Source organism: Ictidomys tridecemlineatus, unplaced genomic scaffold (assembly GCF_052094955.1).
Source record: "Ictidomys tridecemlineatus isolate mIctTri1 unplaced genomic scaffold, mIctTri1.hap1 Scaffold_54, whole genome shotgun sequence".
Taxonomy (NCBI): domain Eukaryota; kingdom Metazoa; phylum Chordata; class Mammalia; order Rodentia; family Sciuridae; genus Ictidomys; species Ictidomys tridecemlineatus.
This window is the reverse complement of record NW_027523576.1, coordinates 2,682,882-2,703,159: the sequence shown is the minus strand read 5'-3', so window position 1 is coordinate 2,703,159 and position 20,278 is coordinate 2,682,882. Positions and strand designations below refer to the sequence as shown.

At 35.9% G+C, this 20,278-nt stretch overlaps 1 protein-coding gene and 1 non-coding gene across 11 annotated transcripts in view; one reads left to right on the top strand and one right to left on the bottom strand.

Annotated features, from left to right (window-relative positions):
- Nucleotides 1-20,278, top strand: part of LOC144373966 (transport and Golgi organization protein 1 homolog) — a 147,576-nt gene that overhangs the window by 101,437 nt on the left and 25,861 nt on the right. For 8 of the 10 annotated variants that reach the window (XM_078036905.1, XM_078036904.1, XM_078036910.1 and 5 more), the window contains 4 exons: nucleotides 5,120-5,206; nucleotides 6,943-7,657; nucleotides 8,376-8,579; nucleotides 10,752-10,897. In XM_078036905.1, the coding sequence (XP_077893031.1) occupies nucleotides 5,120-5,206; nucleotides 6,943-7,657; nucleotides 8,376-8,579; nucleotides 10,752-10,897 (1,152 nt within the window). The other 2 variants (XM_078036912.1, XM_078036911.1) reach the window with 2 other exon arrangements.
- LOC144374000 (U6 spliceosomal RNA) lies at nucleotides 13,922-14,027 on the bottom strand. The gene has a single exon (XR_013433531.1). It is a non-coding gene; the product is annotated as a U6 spliceosomal RNA (small nuclear RNA).

The window sequence follows — 20,278 nt, the reverse complement described above, 5'->3', positions numbered from 1 at the left end:
TTTAATTATTGGCAAGAATCTTCTGTTCCTTTTAGTCAGTAGTTAGTAATAGGAGTGTCTTTCTCAAGGGGAACTTTATATATAACCTTTTGTACACTTTATGTAACTTCATATAATTTAAATGTTGGTGCTGAAAATAAATGGGGTTCTTTTCTGCAGAGGATTTATTTTGGGTGAAACTGAAGCTTGATATGTGGTTTCATATGCATTATATTGTAATTTTATTTTCTCCCCTGCTGAGGGCCATTAGGAATGAAGCTTCAAAATTTCCTTGCCAGCTACCCCATGTTAAATGGATTTCACTGTTGACATTGCATGTAAGGTGACCTTGCTCAAGGACCAAGGCGGATCCGGGTTTAGAGCTGATCAGGTTTGAGGAAGTATCCCACTCCTTAGGGTGTTCCCGGTTTAAGACAAAAGGAGTTTTAGGGAAGTTGGAGGTTGAAGATTATTGCTGCTGGGAGTAGGGCGTGCCTGCAGCCTGAGTTCCCGCTGAGTTCTCCTGGAGAAAAAGTTTTTAGGAGGTGAATTGTTTGGGAGATTGGATTGCCCCCGAACCCGTGTGGAGGCGGTGTGAGTCGGGAATAAAGAATTTCTGTTTGAATCTACAAGGCTGTGAGTGCCTCCTGATTCTGTGCCCAGCCAAGACTGCAGCATTAATTTTTTCCCCCCTTCTGATTAATTAAACAACAAGCAATGTGGCTAAAGGACCGTGCCTGGTAGGTTGTCCAATTCAACATATGGTTCTTACCCGTCATGGGAGAACTGACCTTTAGACGTCAGTTTCCTGTCTTGGGTTGAATCCACTGCAACCAGATCAACCCGTCACTGACTACCGGTCCAGCATTCAGCCATGCTTGTGGATAGGCCTAAGCACCATTGTGGGTGGGTGAGGTTCTTGCCTCACCTCTGTTGGCCCCCAAATTTAACCTTGGTGCCAGTGGGGAGGTGAGGTTCTTGCCTCACCTCTGTTGGCCCCCAAATTTTAGACCATCACTAGTAGAAGGGAGGAGGATACAGAAATGCCACGACACCAAGCCAATTGACGGCTCCTTTGGAAAAATTGTGTCACTGGTGACACCATCAGCAAAGATGCCAGCATTACCACAATTAACATGGGGTGCGCTGGCAAGGAAATTGCATCACTAGTGACACCATCAGCAAGGATATGCCAGCAGTACCACAATTCGCTGCACCAGACGATAGTTCACAATGCATGCAACTCATATATAGTCCAAGCAAGTTCTGCAAGCAGTTCAAATCGGAGGAGTCTATCAATATGTTCATTTCCTCCCAAAGTAAATCAAGTCCTTGATTGAGCATTACTTGTTGAGTTATATTCATTGATGCATCAGTTTATACAGTTTACTGTGATAGCTATCATAGAAGCTGTAGTTTGGTTTTCTTAGTCTTCACTGGCACTGGGATGGAGATGGGAATTCTGGCAATGATGTTAAAGAGACATTATCCTGAAGAGAATTATTAAATATAATGAAAAGGAAAAGTGAAAGTAAACAAACAGATCTGTTAATCACCTTTAAAAACAATAGTAAGCAAACAGATCTGTTAACCACCTTTGAAAACAATCATTAACAGCTGTTTACCTAATTTAGATTAAACCACTTAAATCACGTGAATAAAAAAAAAAGAAAATTCGGATCCATTTTTTCATGAGTGCTCCTCATATAAAAATATGGACATACACACATACTGACATGCAACACAAAACAGTGCACTCATAACATACAACACGTAAGACAATAATAACAGCCTTGTAGCTTTACCTAGGTAAAATCTCCATTGCAATTTTTAGAAACTCCACAGTCAAAAAATAAAACACAGTCAAAAAACAAAGCTGATCAGAAAAACATTAACCTAGGTTTGTATGAGCTCAAAAAATAAAATAGAACTTTATGATGTGGGAAAAATGCAATAATAAAATAGATATTGAAAAAAGGCACCGTGGTTAATCACTGTTGCAGATGTAAGAATAGCCAAGCTGGAGCTCTGGATATCAGCTGTTATGGATTTGAGTCAAATTATCTTCTTTTTGGTCTGTAGAAATTGTTTTAGTTAGTGTCTCTCGAATCTAAATCGGCTGCTGTTCTCCCTGTGGAAACACAAAAACAGAACCCCGACTCCAGACAAACACTGGGTCAGGAGCTTTCCAATGTCCTGTTAGAATATCTTTCCAAAGTACCTTAGGCTTATGTACATTTTTTGGATACATATGTCTTTCTGCAGCATTAAGTCCTGATGAATCCAAATTTAAAAAGTTTAGAGTAAAAAAAGGGTTATTTTAAGTTTATCTTTGGGGGATATATACCCCTTTAAGATCCTTTTAAATTTAAGTCTTTCAAAAGCATTTTGCCTTAGTTTTTAGAATTACTTTAGTCCTTTTAATTTTTAGATGTGGTTTGAAACCATAGTTGTCTTAGCCCTTTGTATTTTCTATCTGAAATACCTTTACTTGACATTTTTAACCATTTTCCATCTTATTTCTATCTTCTAGTTTTCTTCTAAGGTTTTTATATTTACCCTTAGTTGCTTTCTTCTCTCCTAGTTTTCTTTCATTTCCTATATTGTGGGTATAAAATTCTTGTCTTTCTACATCTTTTTATCTTCCTATATCTTTATCTTTCTACATCTTCTCCCTTTTTTTACCTTTTTGTACTTCTGTTTTTGAAGTTTTCCACTTCAAATTTTTAATCTTCTTTATCTAAATCTTTTATCTTATTATCTTCCCATTTTCATGGGTTATATTTTTTTTCCTCCATCGTGAAGGCATCTTAACCACCTTCAATTTAACCTTTTAAAGCTTTTTGCAATGTACTTAGACATTTTACAACTTTTTACTTTACCAAACAAAGATTATCTCATCTCCTTCTTTTTAGTTTAATAAGTACATTTTAATAGTTTGATGAGTAAAGCAATCTTCCTTCAATTTAACCATTTAAAGCATTTCATTTATCATCTATACTGTACTATTAAATGTACTTTTTCACCACCTACAGCTTCACTCTTTTAAACGAGGCTTAGATTTTGTTTAAATCGCTTAATATTAGTTTACATGGCTGCCCTTCAACCAAAGGCTCTTTTTTACTCCATTAAGAAGCTTTGTCTCAATCTGCCATGTACAAATACCTTTTTTTCTTTCTACCTTTCTCAAGCTTTTAAATTAAATCTAGTTTCCTCAAAATCTTTTTAAATGGCATTTTACAAATTTTCACTTTACCACACAGAGATTATCTCAACTAGAAACATTTCTTTTTCCTTTAACCTTTTATATTAAAATATATTTCCACATCTTGAATCTTTTTATACCTCTTTTTTAACCATTAACCCTTTTTATAAATTCACATTCTAAAACAACCCTTATAAAATTACTCCACTTTAATAAGATGAAATACTTTCATGTTTTTTAAGGTACTGTTATACTGTAATTGAAACCCAGCTGAAACTTCTTATACTCTCTGTATATAAATTACACATGATAGAATCTTAACACTTAGTAACCTTGTTTCAGCAAAGACACAGACCAAAGCAATATTAAACATTTTTCCATTTGCCAATTTATGAAAACACACATAATGTTTAAATATATTACCTTATGGAACTTAATAAGTAAAGAGTACTTGATTTCATATTTAGTGGTTGATATTTTAACATTTTAGCTTTGTAAATGAATCAGCTGTCTGTAAAAACCAAGACAAGTATAGTGAACAGAACTAGTCATCTCTTTCTTGTTGAAGAAAAATCCTTCTACAGGATACCATAATGGTCCCATTGATATACTTAATAACTCATCTTTATAAAGCCATGGGCTACATTTTTGTATTGTATCAACATATGCCATAGTTTTTCTTGGTCTTACTGGGGTACCTCCTTCCTCTAACAATTTTTCTTCCTCAGAGGCGAACAACTTCAAACCTTGAGTCAACCATTTTCCTTAGTTTGCCTGAGAAAGTTCTAGGAACAGGCCACTTGAAATGAAAACAAAATAAATCAAAACAAGAACACATTGTTTTTTGAAATGGTCACCCATTTTTTTGCTCTCTTTCAGGAGCGAGCAAATTCACTTACCCCCAAGCTTCAGACATCCCACGTACGGGCCACCATAATGCCGCAGTCTTGGCTGGGCACAGAATCAGAAGGCACTCACAGCCTTGTAGATTCAAATAGAAATTCTTTATTCCCAACTCACACCGCCTCCACACAGATTCGGGGGCAATCCAATCTCCCGAACAATTCACCTCCTAAAAACTTTTTCTCCAGGAGAACTCAGCGGGAACTCATCCTGCAGGCACGCCCTACTCCCAGCAGCAATAATCTTCAACTTCCAACTTCCCTAAAACTCCTTTTGTCTTAAACCGGGAAAACCCTAAGGAGTGGGATACTTCCTCAAACCTGATCAGCTCTAAACCCGGATCTGCCTTGGTCCTTGAGCAAGGTCACCTTACATGCAATGTCAACAGTGAAATCCATTTAACATGGGGTACGCTGGCAAGGAAATTTTGAAGCTTCATTCCTACTTGACAATGGCCCTCAGCACTCCCCAAGTACTTGTAAAAGTAGATTTGGACAAAGCTAGGAAAGCATATACTATCAATACATCTGCTATAGTGGTAATACATTTTAGAGATTTTTGTATTGTTTTTACTTATTAATTTTTATGACTGTTGTGTATTGGTTAAGAAAGACATAAATATTGGTTTATGAGCAATGCTACAAAATGTACAGGTAAATTCTTGCTAGAGGTTATTTGGAATTGCATTTATAACCAGCTTTGATTTACATAGTTTTAACCATATAGTATCCAATAATCTTCTATGCAGATCTTTTATTTACTTCAGAAGTCTTAACTTTATATGCTCTGTGTTGAGAATTAAGCTAAATGTTAAAAAGAAAACTTCAGTGGTTGGAAATGTTGCTTTTTAATAGTTCTGTACTTAATTTTTATTTGGAATAATAATCTCAGTGTAATTGTTATAGCAACTTTCTTTCTTGGTTATACCATATACCTATCTATTATGTGTATATTTCCTGCCACTTCTGAGAAATCTCTTATTTATATTCCTTGTACAGAATTTATTTGATATTTGTCTCTTTTGCACTATAGGTTGGCCGTATGTTTGGATACTTTCCAAAAGATTTCATCAAGGTAGTTCGTGAATATACTAAAGAAGAGCTACAAATTCCAACAGATGTAAGTTATGGATTTCTTTTTTGTTCTCAATTGTAAACTGGCTTATAAATCCATCAGTTATATTCAGTTAACTGCTTCTGAATGTTTTATAATGTGTTTGGGGGGCAATCTAACATTTGTGTGTCAGATTTTCATTTGAAATCAGACTACCTGTAAAAAAAAAAGTTTGAAAGGCATTCAAGGGTGATTATATTATAATCTGAGAGTTGTCTAATATATTGAAACAGATATTCTAAGAGGCAAATAATTTCATTTTACAGGCAAAACTCATTGGATAGTTATTAGACATTTTAAGTATATTTAGGTTAAATTAATAAACTCTAACTTTTATACTAGGCTAGAAATATGTACTTACAAAGGTTTCTTATTCTTAGTCATATACGGGATCATAGTCATGTTATAGATTTGGAAAAGGGGACCTGAGCGTTTCAGGTGATGTTCAGTCTCAGATCTTTTAAGGCCGGAACTGCTTCCTTTATACAACATTCCTGTATGGTGCTCTGACTTAAATTGATTTTGTGACTGAAAGGATTTCGTGTTCTAGAATTCTCACTTCAGCTGATTATTTTCTAGAGTTTTAAATTGTATAGTAATTGATGCCCACCAACACTGAAACATCTTTGGGCAGCTCTTTGTAGTGGCTGTAGAATATGCAAACTGCTAGGCTAGGACAGTTCTTAGATTAGATGGACTGAATGGATAAAGTCATCCTGTTTGTTGTTGCTGTTCCTAAAATTTCTTTATAATCTCAGGGGCCATAAAATCACTTCTGTTGCTTGTTGGACTTCATTGTTGGTAAAGAGAGTTCTTGGGATTTAAGCTGTGACAGTTCACTGATTACAGAGAACTCATTTGTTTTGAACTCTGCCTTCTCATTGTATTTCCCATTACATGCATCCCTCATGGCTTAGAAATGCATGTGATGAGGAGAGGAAATCACTCATCCCTACTACATTGAACTGCCTCCCCCACCCCCGGAACCCCCGCAGAATATTATGAAGATTTAATTAGGAATGGAAATTTTTTAAAAACATGTCCATTCATACTATGGCTCCTTTTATATCAATTTGCTTACTAGTAGCAAGAAGGAAGACTAGATAATATACACATAATCCTGAGAGAGATCTTAGTGACTGTGAAACCCTGATGAAGAGAAAGGTGTATACCTTGTTGAATCTTGTTTTCAGTTTGTTCTTGTGGTAATAATAATGTGAGGAGCCTCCTTAATATCATTCTTTATTCCATCCAATGTACTTGTATCTCAGTAAGATACTTTAAAACTGATTCATTTTTCTCAATGCTGCAGGATCTTCCAGCTTCTCCCGAGCAAATGATTAAGAGTTAAATTTCTGAAACATAGGTGTAGATATTAAGAGCTGGAGGATCCTATAAGTGATACCTTGCCTTTCCCTACTTATGTTCAGAGCAAATTGAGAGAGACCCAAGAGTCAGGCAGTTGGAGACCAAATTGTCACCATTTTTACTCATTATGCTTTTTAAAGAATATGACCGATGTTAAAAAAAGAAAGAAAGAAAGAATAGACTTTCTAACACTGTAGTCTAGAAAAAGACAGATTTACTCAGCCATAGATGGAGTTAGGCAGTGGGGGTTGGAGGAGGGTAATGTGGTTGACCTCAAAGATTCTTTAGAACCAATCCTGAATTTGGGAGCATGGATGAGTTTGCTTTTGTGATACTTTGTTATTGACACATTAATGGTTTTCTTTTCCTTACAGGAGAAAGATTTTGTTTGTTTTGATGTTGGAGGAGATGATTTTGATAATTATAATGTAGAAGAACTTCTAGGATTTTTGGAATTGTATGATTCTGCAAATGAAGATTCTGAGAAAGCTATAGAAAAAGTGGGACAATTTCCTGAAGTCTCCCAGGATGTTGAACCTGAACCTAAACCAGTAGTAGCAAACTCACAAGAAATTGAAAGTGCATTCTCAGAAAACACTGTGGATCTTGAGGAACAATTTTTGGCTCAGAAGAACCATCCTCATGCAGATAGTCAAACAGATAATGCTCAGGGTGAACAAACTTCACTTGAACTTTTTGAAGAAATACTACCAGATAAATTGAAAGTGCCAGAAAGTGAAAAAAACAAAACCAGCAACATTTCTCAGGTCTCAAACGAACAGGAGAAGACTGATGCTTATAAACTTTTGAAAAAAGAAATCAATCCGTATCTAGAAACCAAAGAAAACAAACAAGAAATGAGTATAATTTGGAAGATTTTAAAGAAAACTGAAACCACAGCCAAAAGGGTAGACATTTCTCAGGTCTCAAACGAACAGGAGAAGACTGATGCTTATAAACTTTTGAAAAAAGAAATCAATCCTTATCTAGAAACCAAAGAAAACAAACAAGAAATGAGTATAATTTGGAAGATTTTAAAGAAAACTGAAACCACAGCCAAAAGGGTAGACATGATGGACAAGGAACGAGGTGATATGGAAATGGGAAAGGAGGAAAGTTTTTTGGGGAAGAAAACAGTTGTACATTTAATCAAAGCAGATATATTTTGGATAAGAATGCAAAGTGCAAGTGAATGTTCAGGGTAGAATATGAACCTGTAAAGAGATAATCTTTGCTCTGGATCCTATTCGTCTATGTCCTGAGCTCAGGAAGGAGATAGGTTCACCATTTGGCTCCTAGGTTACTTTGAACATATTTGAAAGGCACATTAAGCAAGCTAGACTTATGGAATTCCCTTCTCTATACTGGCTCATTGAGACCAGCACACTTGTAGATGAAAGAGTTCCTGTTATTTCTGAGCAGAATAGACATTTTGCACTTTTGTTCTGGACCAGAATTCTCTTCTGCACATTTATTCATGTGAGTGTATGTTGGTTTGCCAAGGGAAGGTAAGTTATTGAAGCCTCTATCATAAATGTATTTGTTTATGAAATACTTTGGATTAAATACTTTGGATTAAAGGCTTCTTTATAAATTTGACTGTATAGTTCAGTCATCCTTTAAATGGGATGAAAACAATTAACCCTCCCGTATCCTTGCCCAGTTGTTCTCATGGGCTCATGCCAGGACATGGAGGGCAGTGTTGAGGTATCTGGAACTGTGTGCTGAGGGGGAGTGCTGATCATTGAGCTTAAGTGGGGGTAGATAGTGTCATCCATCTGGCTCAATGCATTCTTCTCCCTTGTAGAGATGCAGCCACCCCATGAAGATGATTTTCCTAAAGAGAACACAAATCGTCCTAATAGAAATCTTCATGAAGAGCCAAACCTCCTGCGTCATCATTTTAATATGAACCATCCTGAAGAGCCCAGCCTCTTGAATCAACCTGTGACTGAGGACATGGGTGTTTCAGAAGTGTCTCAGATCCCAAATACTGAGAAAGTAGACCCAGGTAAAGCTTGCCAATTTTTCTCTACAAAGTAGAGGCATTACCATAATGAAGGCTTTCAAGGATATTTGTTGCCAAAGGTACGAAATAGAGCAGAGAGTGATATAGGTACATGTGAGTTCAAAAAAAAAATATCTTAAGTGAGAGAAAAGCAAGAATAAAGATGACTAGAAATCAAAAATAGGCCAGAGACTGTAACTCACCTAAAAGCAAATGTTTAGGTATGACTAGCTTGTGTAAACCATTTACAACTAAAATATTTTTCTTCAAAGGCCTTATGCTCTAAAACTGTAGTTTTCAACTAGACCAACAGCACCAGAAACTCTAGGGGTGGGACCCACAATCTGTGTTTAGCAGGCCTTCCAGGAAAGTCTGGCCTAGTACAAGTTAGCTTGAATAATCACTGTTCATAGTCTCATAAATTCTGTGTTTTTCTTCCCTTTTCTTCTAAATGGAATATAATATAGCTCAAGTCCTGTTTTTACTTGCTTCCTGGACATGGTAATTAAACTTTTTCAAATGCAGTCAATGGTCCAGATCTTTATACTATATACTTACAGCAAACAGTACAGAACTGCAATCGATTTTAGATTGACACTTACGAATACTTCATCATAGTGCACAGTATCCAGTGGGAGATGAGAAACAATTTTTCAAAAAAATCCCCAATAATGACATCAACAGCATTCTACTTTTGTGTTGCTCACTCTCATTTTATCAGTAAATTAGATGATGACTAATTGTTTATTTTAATCCATCCAGTATGGTGCTATGAAGCCATAATTACTGTATTTTGTGTTTTTAAAGGTTCTGGTCTGTAAGCATAGCTATAAGCATTATCCTGCACCAGTGCAGGGCTTGGCAGCACTGATCTGAACCTCCCCCCCACCATCTGCACACACAGAGTGTAGGAGAACTCATAGCAAGGGGGGATTCAGTTAATTTGAGAAGGAATAACATATGAGTTCTCCCATTTTCCAGAAGACATTGCATCTATATATGAACACTACTGACTTCTGAACTGTCTTTAACTCTATAAGGTTATGAAAATGAATCATGCACCATTACGATTTGTTATTTTCATGCTCCAAAACTTTCAAGAATAGGGAAAACTTGACTTACAAAATTAAGAATGAATTATTTCCCTGGCCTTTTAAGTTCCACCACAAAATGATGTCAATGACCTTTAATAGGTAAAATCTTCCCAAATGTCATTTAATGTGTCTCAGGTGCTGAGATGCTGAGCCAATGGGGCAGACTTCACCAGCAGTCAAATTCATAGACCAATAGTGAATGGAGGGCCTGGGGTTGTAGCTCAGTGGTAGAGTGCTTGTCTAACATATGAGGCACTGAGTTTGATTCTCAGCACTGCATACAAATAAATAAAATAAAGGTCCATCAAAAACTAAAAAAAAAATTAGGAAAAAGCTTAAAAAAATAGTAGTGAATAGAATCTCAGGGTTGAGAAAGACCTTAGAGGCAACTGGTCCAACTTCTTAATAACTGCATGCTGGACTCCTGCTGTTTAATCAAACATACCCCAGGCTCATGTAACTCATACTGAAATTCCACCCCTACAAGCTCTCAGGTCTAACTGGAATTCTACCTCATTCACAGAGCCTCAATGCAGGTCTGTACCCAATTCCCTTTAGTCTCTCTTGGTACTACTGTGTTCTTTTTAAATAGCTGTCATCTGTCCATTCAATAAATAATTGTTGAGTATCTCTGCCAGGTGCCAGATACTATGTTAAGCCTTGGCCCATTCCACCTGCAAATCTGCAAACCAAGACTCCCTCTCTTTCAGCTTTCCTAAAATTTTAAACACAAAGTTTCACCAGCACTAAATCCATGTTTTTTGAATGTGACCCTGTCTATATATCTCTGGTTTTAAAAATTTTCCTTGAGTAAATATTGTTTTGGTAGCAGTTGTATGGCCATGGAAGTAGTGAAGAGTACACTGGAGATTGTTCATTTTATAATTGAAGGGTTTGACAGCTCTAATTAGGATTTTGAAGTTTTCTTCTCTGTTGTGTTAATTGTCTTTAGGAGAGCCACATATTCCAGGCACTGTGACTCATATATTTAGTGAAACACTCGATGAATATTGAAACTGAAGAGAGACAATTCTTATTCTATAGCATAAAATAAAATAGCAATTTCCCCTTTCAATTTTAGAGCTACTTATAACAGAAGGTACTCCTGTTGATGCTGCTGATACAGAAAACCAACTAGAGATAAAGGTCGAAGAGCCAGCAGATGCCACCCTTTTGGACAACATACTTTTCTTGTTATATTCATTCTTGCTTTATTTGTCTAAGATGGTAAGTTTGACATAGTTTCTTCAATTAGAATGTTGATTATTTATTAGTTTTTAAGTGGCTTCTGGTCATGAAGTGAAAAACTTAAAATGTCTTTATGAAAATGACTCTTGACCCTTTGAGTAGATAGCTCCTGAAACAAAAGCCATAGGGGTGTGGCTTTAATGGTTACTTGGTTTAGCACATGAGGAAGATTTGCTGTCTACCAAGGCTAGACATTTGCACACCTGTAAAAACTTGGTTCTTCCCCTCAGAACCCTTCATTCTGGCAGGGAGATAACAGCATTCACTTGAAACACAGTAAGATAATGGCAGAAAGAGAGGTATTTATTCGATGGTAGAACATTATTGTCCATAAATGCATTTATTATGGTTGGAAGGGTGATCAGTAAGGTCAGAAAGTGGTTGAGATGTGTTTGAAGCACAGGCAAAGGGCAAACAGGAGTCTGACATGTGGTTTGTTGTTGATTAGACAGGCTGGGGTGGTGGGGGAAGCTGGCAGTCAGAAGAAATGTGTTCAGAGAAATGGAAACATGAAGAAAGGATATTTGGGGAGGGCAGGAGAATGTGAATAGTTGGTGTTGTAAAGTGTGAAGTTGGAGGGGGATGGGCCTGTTGGAGAGGCCAGCAAATCTTAAAGGAAGTCATGAGCCAAAGTAGCATTAGACCATTAATAGTGGGGATCCTTAGAAAGTTTTAAGAATGAAAGGAATTAGGTTAGATCTGTTTCTTAGAAAGAGTCACTTAAGGCTGATCTTTCTAAAGAAAATCATGATCCAAATAAGACATTTAATCTGTCTAGAATCTTATCTAAGCATTTTAGGACTTACCTCCCCCCTATTGGTATTTGTTGATATTGGACGTATAGAGTTTAATTATAGGAATGAGAAAGCTTTTAGAGGTTGGAGGATAAGATGGTCCTAGGGCCATTGTGACAGTAATCCTCCTCAACTGAAGTTGTTTCCTGTAGGTTGTATTATTTCAAGGCTTGTGTAAGAAAGATGATGATGTTGTTTTCCTTGTAAAATGTATAGATTTTGAAGCCAGGTAGATCTGGTTTCAAATCCCAAGGTTATCATTTAGACGTTTGGGCAAATAACTAAACTTTTGAAAAAAGTTTTCCTCATCTGAAAAATGTAGATAATGCTTACTCCAATCATAAGAATTAAATGATTTGACAAGGTAAAATGTCTGGTGAGGTGTCTGGCATTTTGAAGGGTTTTACCCCTACACATGCCCTAATTCTTATGTAGACAGTCAGAAGGTGGTATAAAGACAATGAATACCTGGGGAGGAAAGACCACCAGGGTGGAAAAGATGTGGTGGGGAGAAACCATTTTTCAGTTGGCTCCATGTTTGTTCATGATGGTGGCAGCCACCTGGGTAAGGGGTATATACGAGCCAGGCAGTTAGAATAATTATATTTCCAGTGATTAAAGCAGTCTTCCACAGTCATAATTTGATTATCAGAATGAATCAGCATCACTTGGAAAGTTAACAGCCTCACGATATGGGAAGGATTTCTTTATTCATATTTTTAGGTATGCACAGAGCCCTCCTCTAGGTCTAGGTCAGGGGACATGAATGTGGTGCAGGTATGGTCTGTGATTGTACGGTGATAGGTAAGACATAGACGTGAGTGGCAAAGAAGAGGCACAATGTTAGGAGACTGATTTGAAAGGAGATTTCAAAGAGGCATTTTGATGGCCCAGTATGTACAGGACATTGTGCCAGGACTAAAAGAGTCTAACAGGTGTAAGGCATGATTGTGATTTTTGAAAGCCTTAAGAAAAGGACTTAACAAATATATGCAAAAATTATGAACAAGTCAATGTAAAATCTTAAACAAGTAGTATGATATCTGATAGGACTGGAGAATAATAGGCTCTGATGTGTTTGGGAGATGTGCACCAATCAGATTCATTGATCAATGGAATCTTAGCAGAATCTTAGTGTTAGAAGAAACCTTGGAAGGCTGTTAGTCTAGTTTCTCACTCATTGCTGTTATTTTCTTTACTGTGGCCCTGACGAATAGTTATGAGGCCTGTACACCAGTATTTCCTAGCATGAGTCACTCTCTTACAAGGCTATATGTTCTTCTGTTGTCTAGTTCATCCTTGTATTGACTCCAAATTTTCCTCCACATGATTTCCTCTATAAAATTGAATTCTTTTCTACATAGAAATCCTTTAAATATTTGAAGTTATATCTTAATTTAAAAATTATTTTTAGTATTTTTATCATGGAAACTTTCAAATAAGAGCAGAGAGAATAGTAGGGGACTATAGGTAACCATAACATACTGTATATTTTAGAATACTAGAAGAAAAGATTGTGAAAGTTTTACCATAAAGAAATGATGTTTGAGGAGGTAGATATATTTAACTGATTTAAACTTTACATAGTGTATACATGCATCAAAATGTCATGTTACCTAATTCAATAATTATAATGTTTGTTTCTATGTACTAGTTAAAAAATAAATTTAATTAGAAAAGCTTTAAAGAAAAGCATAGAGAATAGTATAATGAACCCACGGGCCATCACACAACTTAACAGTAATTCCTTGATAGCCAATATCAGTGAGTTTTTTAAATTTGTTCTAATTGGTTATACATGATAGCAGAATGCATTTCAATTCATTGTATATAAATGGAACAAAACTTTTCCTAGTTGTACACAACACGTGTAGTCCTATATGTACCTCGGGTAATGAGGTTCATCTCATTCCACCATCTTTCCTATCCCTCTGCCCCCTCACCTGTCCTACCTCCCCTTTGCCCAAAGTTCCTCCATTCTTTCTATGCCCCTTACCACCCACCTCACCCCCATTATGGGTCAGCATCCACTTTCAGAGAGAACATACAGCTTTTGGTTTTTGGGATTGGCTTACTTCCCTTAACCTGATATTCCCATTCACCCGCAGATGCCATAATTTTTTTCTCTTTTAATGCTATAAGTAATATTCCATTTCATATATGTACCACAGTTTCTTTATCCATTCATCTGCTGAAGGGTTGGTTCCACAAAACTATGGAATGCTTCACAAATGTGGGTGTCATCCTTGCTCGGGACTATGCTATTTTTTTCTGTATTGTTCCAATTTTAGTATATGTGCTGCCAAAGCAAGCACACTCTGACTTTTAACAAATGTAGATACCCAGGTAAAAACTACCATAATCAAGATATAGAACAGTTTTTTTTTTTCACTAGAAAAGGGGTTTCCTTGGGATCCTTCCCAGTGAGTGCCTTCACCACCTGTTCCAGGGAACCATTGATAACTTTTTTTTTAAACTATAGATTCATTTTTCCTACAGTACTGTTTCATATATATGCCACTATAAGTGGACTCATATCTAGGAGTGCAATTGCCTCCTACGTTTAATGTATGTTTTTGTCTTATGTGATACTGTCAAGCCATGCTAAAAAATGACCACAATCATTTTATACTTCCACCAGCAATTTAGGAGACTTCCACTTGACTTCATCTTCACTAGCACTTGGGCCATTCTAGTGGGTATGTCTTTGTGAGTTTATTTCCTGATAATTAATGATATTGAGTGAACTTTTTTTTTCTTTTGAGATAGGGTCTCACTAACTTCCTTAGGCCCTTGATAAGTTGCCAGCCTCACACTTGGGATCTTCTTGCCTCAACCTGGGATTGATTGCTGGGATTACAGATATGTGCCATGATGCCAGGATCAAATACTTCTTCATGAGCTTGTTGACCATACTGTTTTTGTACGTCAACTCTCTCTAGCTAGCTGGAATCCAGACTTCTCCCAGCTCAGTGCCAACTGTGGGATTGGTTAGCTTATAGTTGTTCTTGGCCCTCACAGGTACTGCTTAGAATGTAGCCCCAAACTGAAGACCACCTCCATGCAGATTTCTGGAACTCTTTTTCTTTGTGGCTCCCATGTTTCTGGTAGTTTTCTCTACATATTTTTGGCTGCTTAATCTCCTGGAACTCTGGTCTCTCTCTCCTCAGTGAGACTGTTGTGCCCCATTTGTGTTCCCATTTTCAAACTGAGGTCTAGAGGGTGCCTCCAGGTAGAATGCTCACCTATTTGTTCTCCTGCTCTTAGGGGTGACAGTTGCATGTTCCTTGTGGCTTTCTATCTGAAAAATAGCTCTTTAAAAATCTTTTTTGACTGGGCATGATGGCACATGCCTTAATCCTAGTGGCTCGGGAGGCTGAAACAGGAGGATCACAAGTTCAAAGCCAAAAGTGAGGTGCTAAGTAACTCAGTGAGATCCTGTCTCTAAATAAAATACAAAATGCGGCTGAGACTGGGGATGTGGCTCAGTGATCAAGTGCTCCTGAGTTCAATCCCTGGTACCAATATATATATTCCAACTTTCTGGTTGCGTTCAGTGGGAGAACAAGTCTCATATAAGTTACTCTCTATTGATTTCTCCTTTTGTTGTAACTTTTTGCAATAATTGAAAAAAATATGTTTGTGGGACTTCTAGGATATATTGTAGTTTGGGTGAATAAATGACATCCCCCTGGTACAACAATTTAACCTGTTTTCTCTATTGCCTTTTTTTTTTTTTTTGGTGGTGCTGGGGATTGAACCTCGGGCTCCATGCATTCTAGGCAAGTGCTGAGCTAACAACCTCAGCCTCTCTCTGTTGCTTTATATTTCTTGGAAATTGGTAGTCAGGTTTAGGTTCAATTCTGTTTCTTATGAAAATTTAATAGGAAATATTGCATTGACATCTGCATGTCCTCTCCTTTGATGTTGACTACTAGTCAACAGTGACCTTGGTGAGATTTGCTAATATATTACAGATTTCAAAATAGCAATGGTCTGAATTGCTGGGATTTTTCTTTCTTCATTTAAAGGCTGGGATGCCTATACAAATAAAAATTTATGATTGATTATTCTTTCTTTTTTTTGGTACTGGGGATTAAACTCAGGGGCACTTGGCTAGTGAGCCATATCCTCAGCCCTATTTTGTATTTTATTTATATACAGGGTCTCACTGAGTTGCTTTAGCAATTCACTTTTGCTGAGGCTGACTTTGAACTTGCTATCTTCCTCCTCAGCCTCCCAAGCTACTGGGATTGCAAGTGTGTGCCACAGCGCCTGGCTATGATTGATTATTCTTTACACAGATATTCGGTTTGTATAGTTAAGGCAGGAGATAAACATTTGATTCCTTTTCTTCATTTAAACACTTTTCAGAATAGTAAGGTATTATTCTAGCATTATCAAATGATACCCAAAGGGGCTTTTGAAATCTTTTTAACTTTTATTTAAGAGTCAATATGATGTCATGCATTTAAAAATATTTGGTGTGTTTAATCCAGTTAGGAATAGTAATTGTTCTTATCTGATGCTCAATTTCTCCCCCTTTTGCCTTGTAGAAGCCTCTTTATCTTGGCTCCTGGGACCCTTTGCCACCACCTAGTGGTCATTGTTACCTGTTTCCCTTGCTTTTGAACTATGAGATGTTCCAAGTTCATCTTAAACATTCCCTGTCCAGACCTTGAAGGAACTATTTCTCTAAAAGAATTTTGGTTTCTTTCAATAGGAAATGATATTTAGAGGCTACATTCCAAGTACTAGGATTGCTTATTGCTCAAATTGACTGTCATTTGTAAGCCTTTTTAGTGAACAAAGCTCAGAAATATGTGGGGATTTTTGATCATGTCATTTAGATAATTCCCATGAAAATTCAGGATGTTAGAGAGATTTTACTTCACTTCATCTATCTTAGATTTGTGTTTTCTTTCTCTGATGTTGGAGTTCCAGTTTTCAATGACATAAATATAATTGTTTACAGTCTTGTGCCACTTAATGACATTTTGGTCATTAGTGCATAATAATGGAGCTAAAAAATTCTTGACACCTAGTATTTTTAATCTTTTTTGTGTTTTGATATGTTTAGATATATAAACATTTACAATGTTACAATTGTCTACAGAATTCAGTATAATAATATCTTATAGGTTTTTATCCCCAAAGCGATGATATATCATATATGAATACCTACGTGTGGAAATGGCTATATTTTCTAGGTTTGTATAAGTATACTCAATGATGTTTACACACTGAAATTGCCTAAGATGTGTTTCTCAGAATTTATTCCCATTATTAAGCAACACACGACTATATTTATGTTGTTTAAAATACTTTCAGGAATGTATTCCTGAAATGAGATGAAATTCTCTTGTCTTTAAGCTATATCCCACTAAGGTATGTTTGAAATAATTCATTTCTGTGGTTTGTCACCAACATGATATCACAGGTTGTTTCATTTTTGCTTTCAATATTTAGGTGTTAATTTTTAAAGATTTTTTTATTTATTTTACAATTATTTAAATATTTAGAAGAGCCAAAGTTAATTTGTTAAAATAAGTTGTTTCTGTTTTCTGGTACTGGTGATTGAACCCAGGGCTCCTATCCACTGAGCCACATACCTAGGCTCTTTATTTTTTATTTAGAGATAGTTCTCACTAAGTTGCCTAGGGACTTGCTAAGTTGCTGAGGCTAGCTTTGAACTTGTGATTCTCCTGCCTGATTTTGAAAGAACTCTAGCTTTTGTCCCAGTTCTGTCTACCCTGATATTACTCTCTTTTATAATTAACTTTTAAAATTTATTTCATTATGCATTCTGCTATTAAAAAAATAAGCAAATGAGAAAAGGGATATGCAGCTCAGTGGTAGAACACTTGCCTACCACACATGAGGCCATGTGTTCAATCCCCAGCACCATAAAAAGAAAAAGAAAAGCAAATGATTTTTACATCTAGCTATGATAGCTTTATATAGGTACTGGCTTCACCTTCCCAACTGAAACAACTAAAATAAATATGAAAAAAACCACAAACATATAAAATTTTAAGATCCAGTAACATTGAAGATCAAGCAACAAAGAATGATTCTGGAAACATAAAGAACAAATGCTATGAGCTCTTTAGTTGCCCCAGCTTTTACTATGTTAAGAGATTCCCAAGCCATGACAAAGAAGGGGAAGTCAGGCAGAACCAGAGGATACCATGAATTGAGAGATGGTGCTGAGATTCCAGGAAAACCAAAGTGACTAGAATTCACAGGGTGGAGTACCAAAAGAAGGTTGCTACATTGAGAGACAATTCTGGAAATCTGTGAAAGGCTCTCTGAGTGTTCAGCAGGGTATTGATCTGCACATAAGTGTGATGAAACTGCTTAGCAAGTCAGAGAAACCATCTTAAGTGATTAGAAGGAACAGGTCTTAACACAGGGACCAGAATAGCACCTGGAAAAAACTATCTAAGGAAGTTGGGTAGAATAATCAGAAGGGTGTTACCTCGGACTGACTATTACAATTTATGTCATACCTAACAAATATTCAGACCCAAGAGAATCAAATTGTTTCCAGTAATTTAATTGTATACGAATTATTAAGAATAGTAATTCGTAATGTATGGCATCGAATCAAAGCTTACCAGGCATGCAAAGAAGCAAGAAAAATACAATCCACAATGATGAGGAGAAGAATCATCCAATCAAAGCCAACTGAGAACTATCGGAGATGTTAGAATGAGGTAATGGCATTTTTTAAAAAGTCATTACTACTATATTTCGTGTGTTAAAAAGGTAAAAAGAGATATAGAAGATATATTTTAAGAAAATCAGACTTCTAGAGTTGAAAATATATGATAAACACAGTGGATGGGATTAATGCCAGAATAAGCATTGTGATGAAATTGTTAGTGAACTTGAGGACATAGCAGGAGAAGTACCCCAAATGAAACAGGGAAAATTTCTTCTGTTAAAGAAAAGTGAACCAGAGCATCATTGAGCTGTGGGACAGTTTCAAATTGAGCTATGAGAGGTATTCAGAAAAATATTTTAAGAAATGATGGCCAAAAATTTGTGAAAACTGTACATCTGCAGATCCAAGATATTAAATGGGACTACAGTACAAAAAGCATGAATAAAGCTATATCAAGGTATATTATATCATAAATAAATTGCTCAAAACCAGTGATAAAGAGCAATCTTAGCAGTTAGAGAAGACATTTATGTAGAGAAGAACTAAGGATGACATCAGATTTCTTGTCAGAAATTAGGCATAAGAGAATATAGTGGAGTGATACCTTTAATATATTTGAAGAGTAATAATGTTGGCCGATAATATCATGCCCAGTGAAATATCTTTCTAAAATGAAGACTTGTACTGACATACAAGCTGAAAGAATTCACCTACACTTGCACCAAGACAGCAGATGGAAATAATGGAATAAAGGAGTAAAGAACACTGAAAATGGTGACTGTGTGCATAAATATTTAAAATAATTTTTCTTATTTGAACATTTTAAAAAGTCATTGACTGTTTAAAGACAAATATCAGTGTAGTATGGGACTTAGAAAACATGTAAAGTAAAATACATGACAACAGTATAAATCTCAGAAGGGTAGTAACTATTGTAACATTCTTATTGAATATGTGAAGTAATATAGTATCATCTGAAGGTAGATTGTGACAAATTAAAGATGTATATTCTAAACCCTGAAGCACTAAGATTAGAAAACAGAGTTATAGCTTAATAAGCCAATAGAGGAATCACTAAAAATACCGATAGTGGTATTTCTGCAAAAGAAGACAGAAAGAAAAGAAAAAGAACAAAGAACAGAAGGAACAAATAGAAGATTATATTAAGCTTACACCTATGCACGGCAGTAATCCTATTAAGTGGAAAGTATCTAAATACATCAGTTAAAAACAGAGATTGTCATATTGCCTAAAGAAGCAAGACCCAAATAGATGTCTAAGGGAATAACACTGTAAAGACACAAAGAAAGACACAAAGAAGTCAAAATTAAAATGATTGAACAAGGTATCTCATGTTAAACACTAGTCAAAGGAAATCTGGAGTAGCTACATTAAACCAAAAGAGGTTGTGGGGCAAAATATATCATCAGGACTAAAGAAAGTTATTTCCTAATGATAAACGAATCAGTCAAGATTATATAATAAACCTAAATGCTTGTACTTTTAATATTAGAACTTCAAAATACATGAAGTATCAAAATTGATAGAATTATGAGGAAAATGATGAATCCTATAGATTAAATTTAGAGATTTCAATATCCTCTCCTCAGCAATTGGCAGAAAATGAAAAATAAAAGTAAGGTTGTAGAAAGTGTGAATGACATAATCAATCCATCCATTTGAAATTAATTGACATTTATAGAAAACCCCCAAGGAGCTTAGTGCACATGGAACATTTACCAAGATAAACTATATTCTGGATCTTAAAAAAATTATCAGTAAATATAAAAGTATTCAAAGTCAAGCAAAGCTTATTCTCTGAACACAATAAAATGAGAAATCAATAATGGAAAAATCTGGAAAATTCTCAAATATTTGAAAACTTAAGTGCCAGGC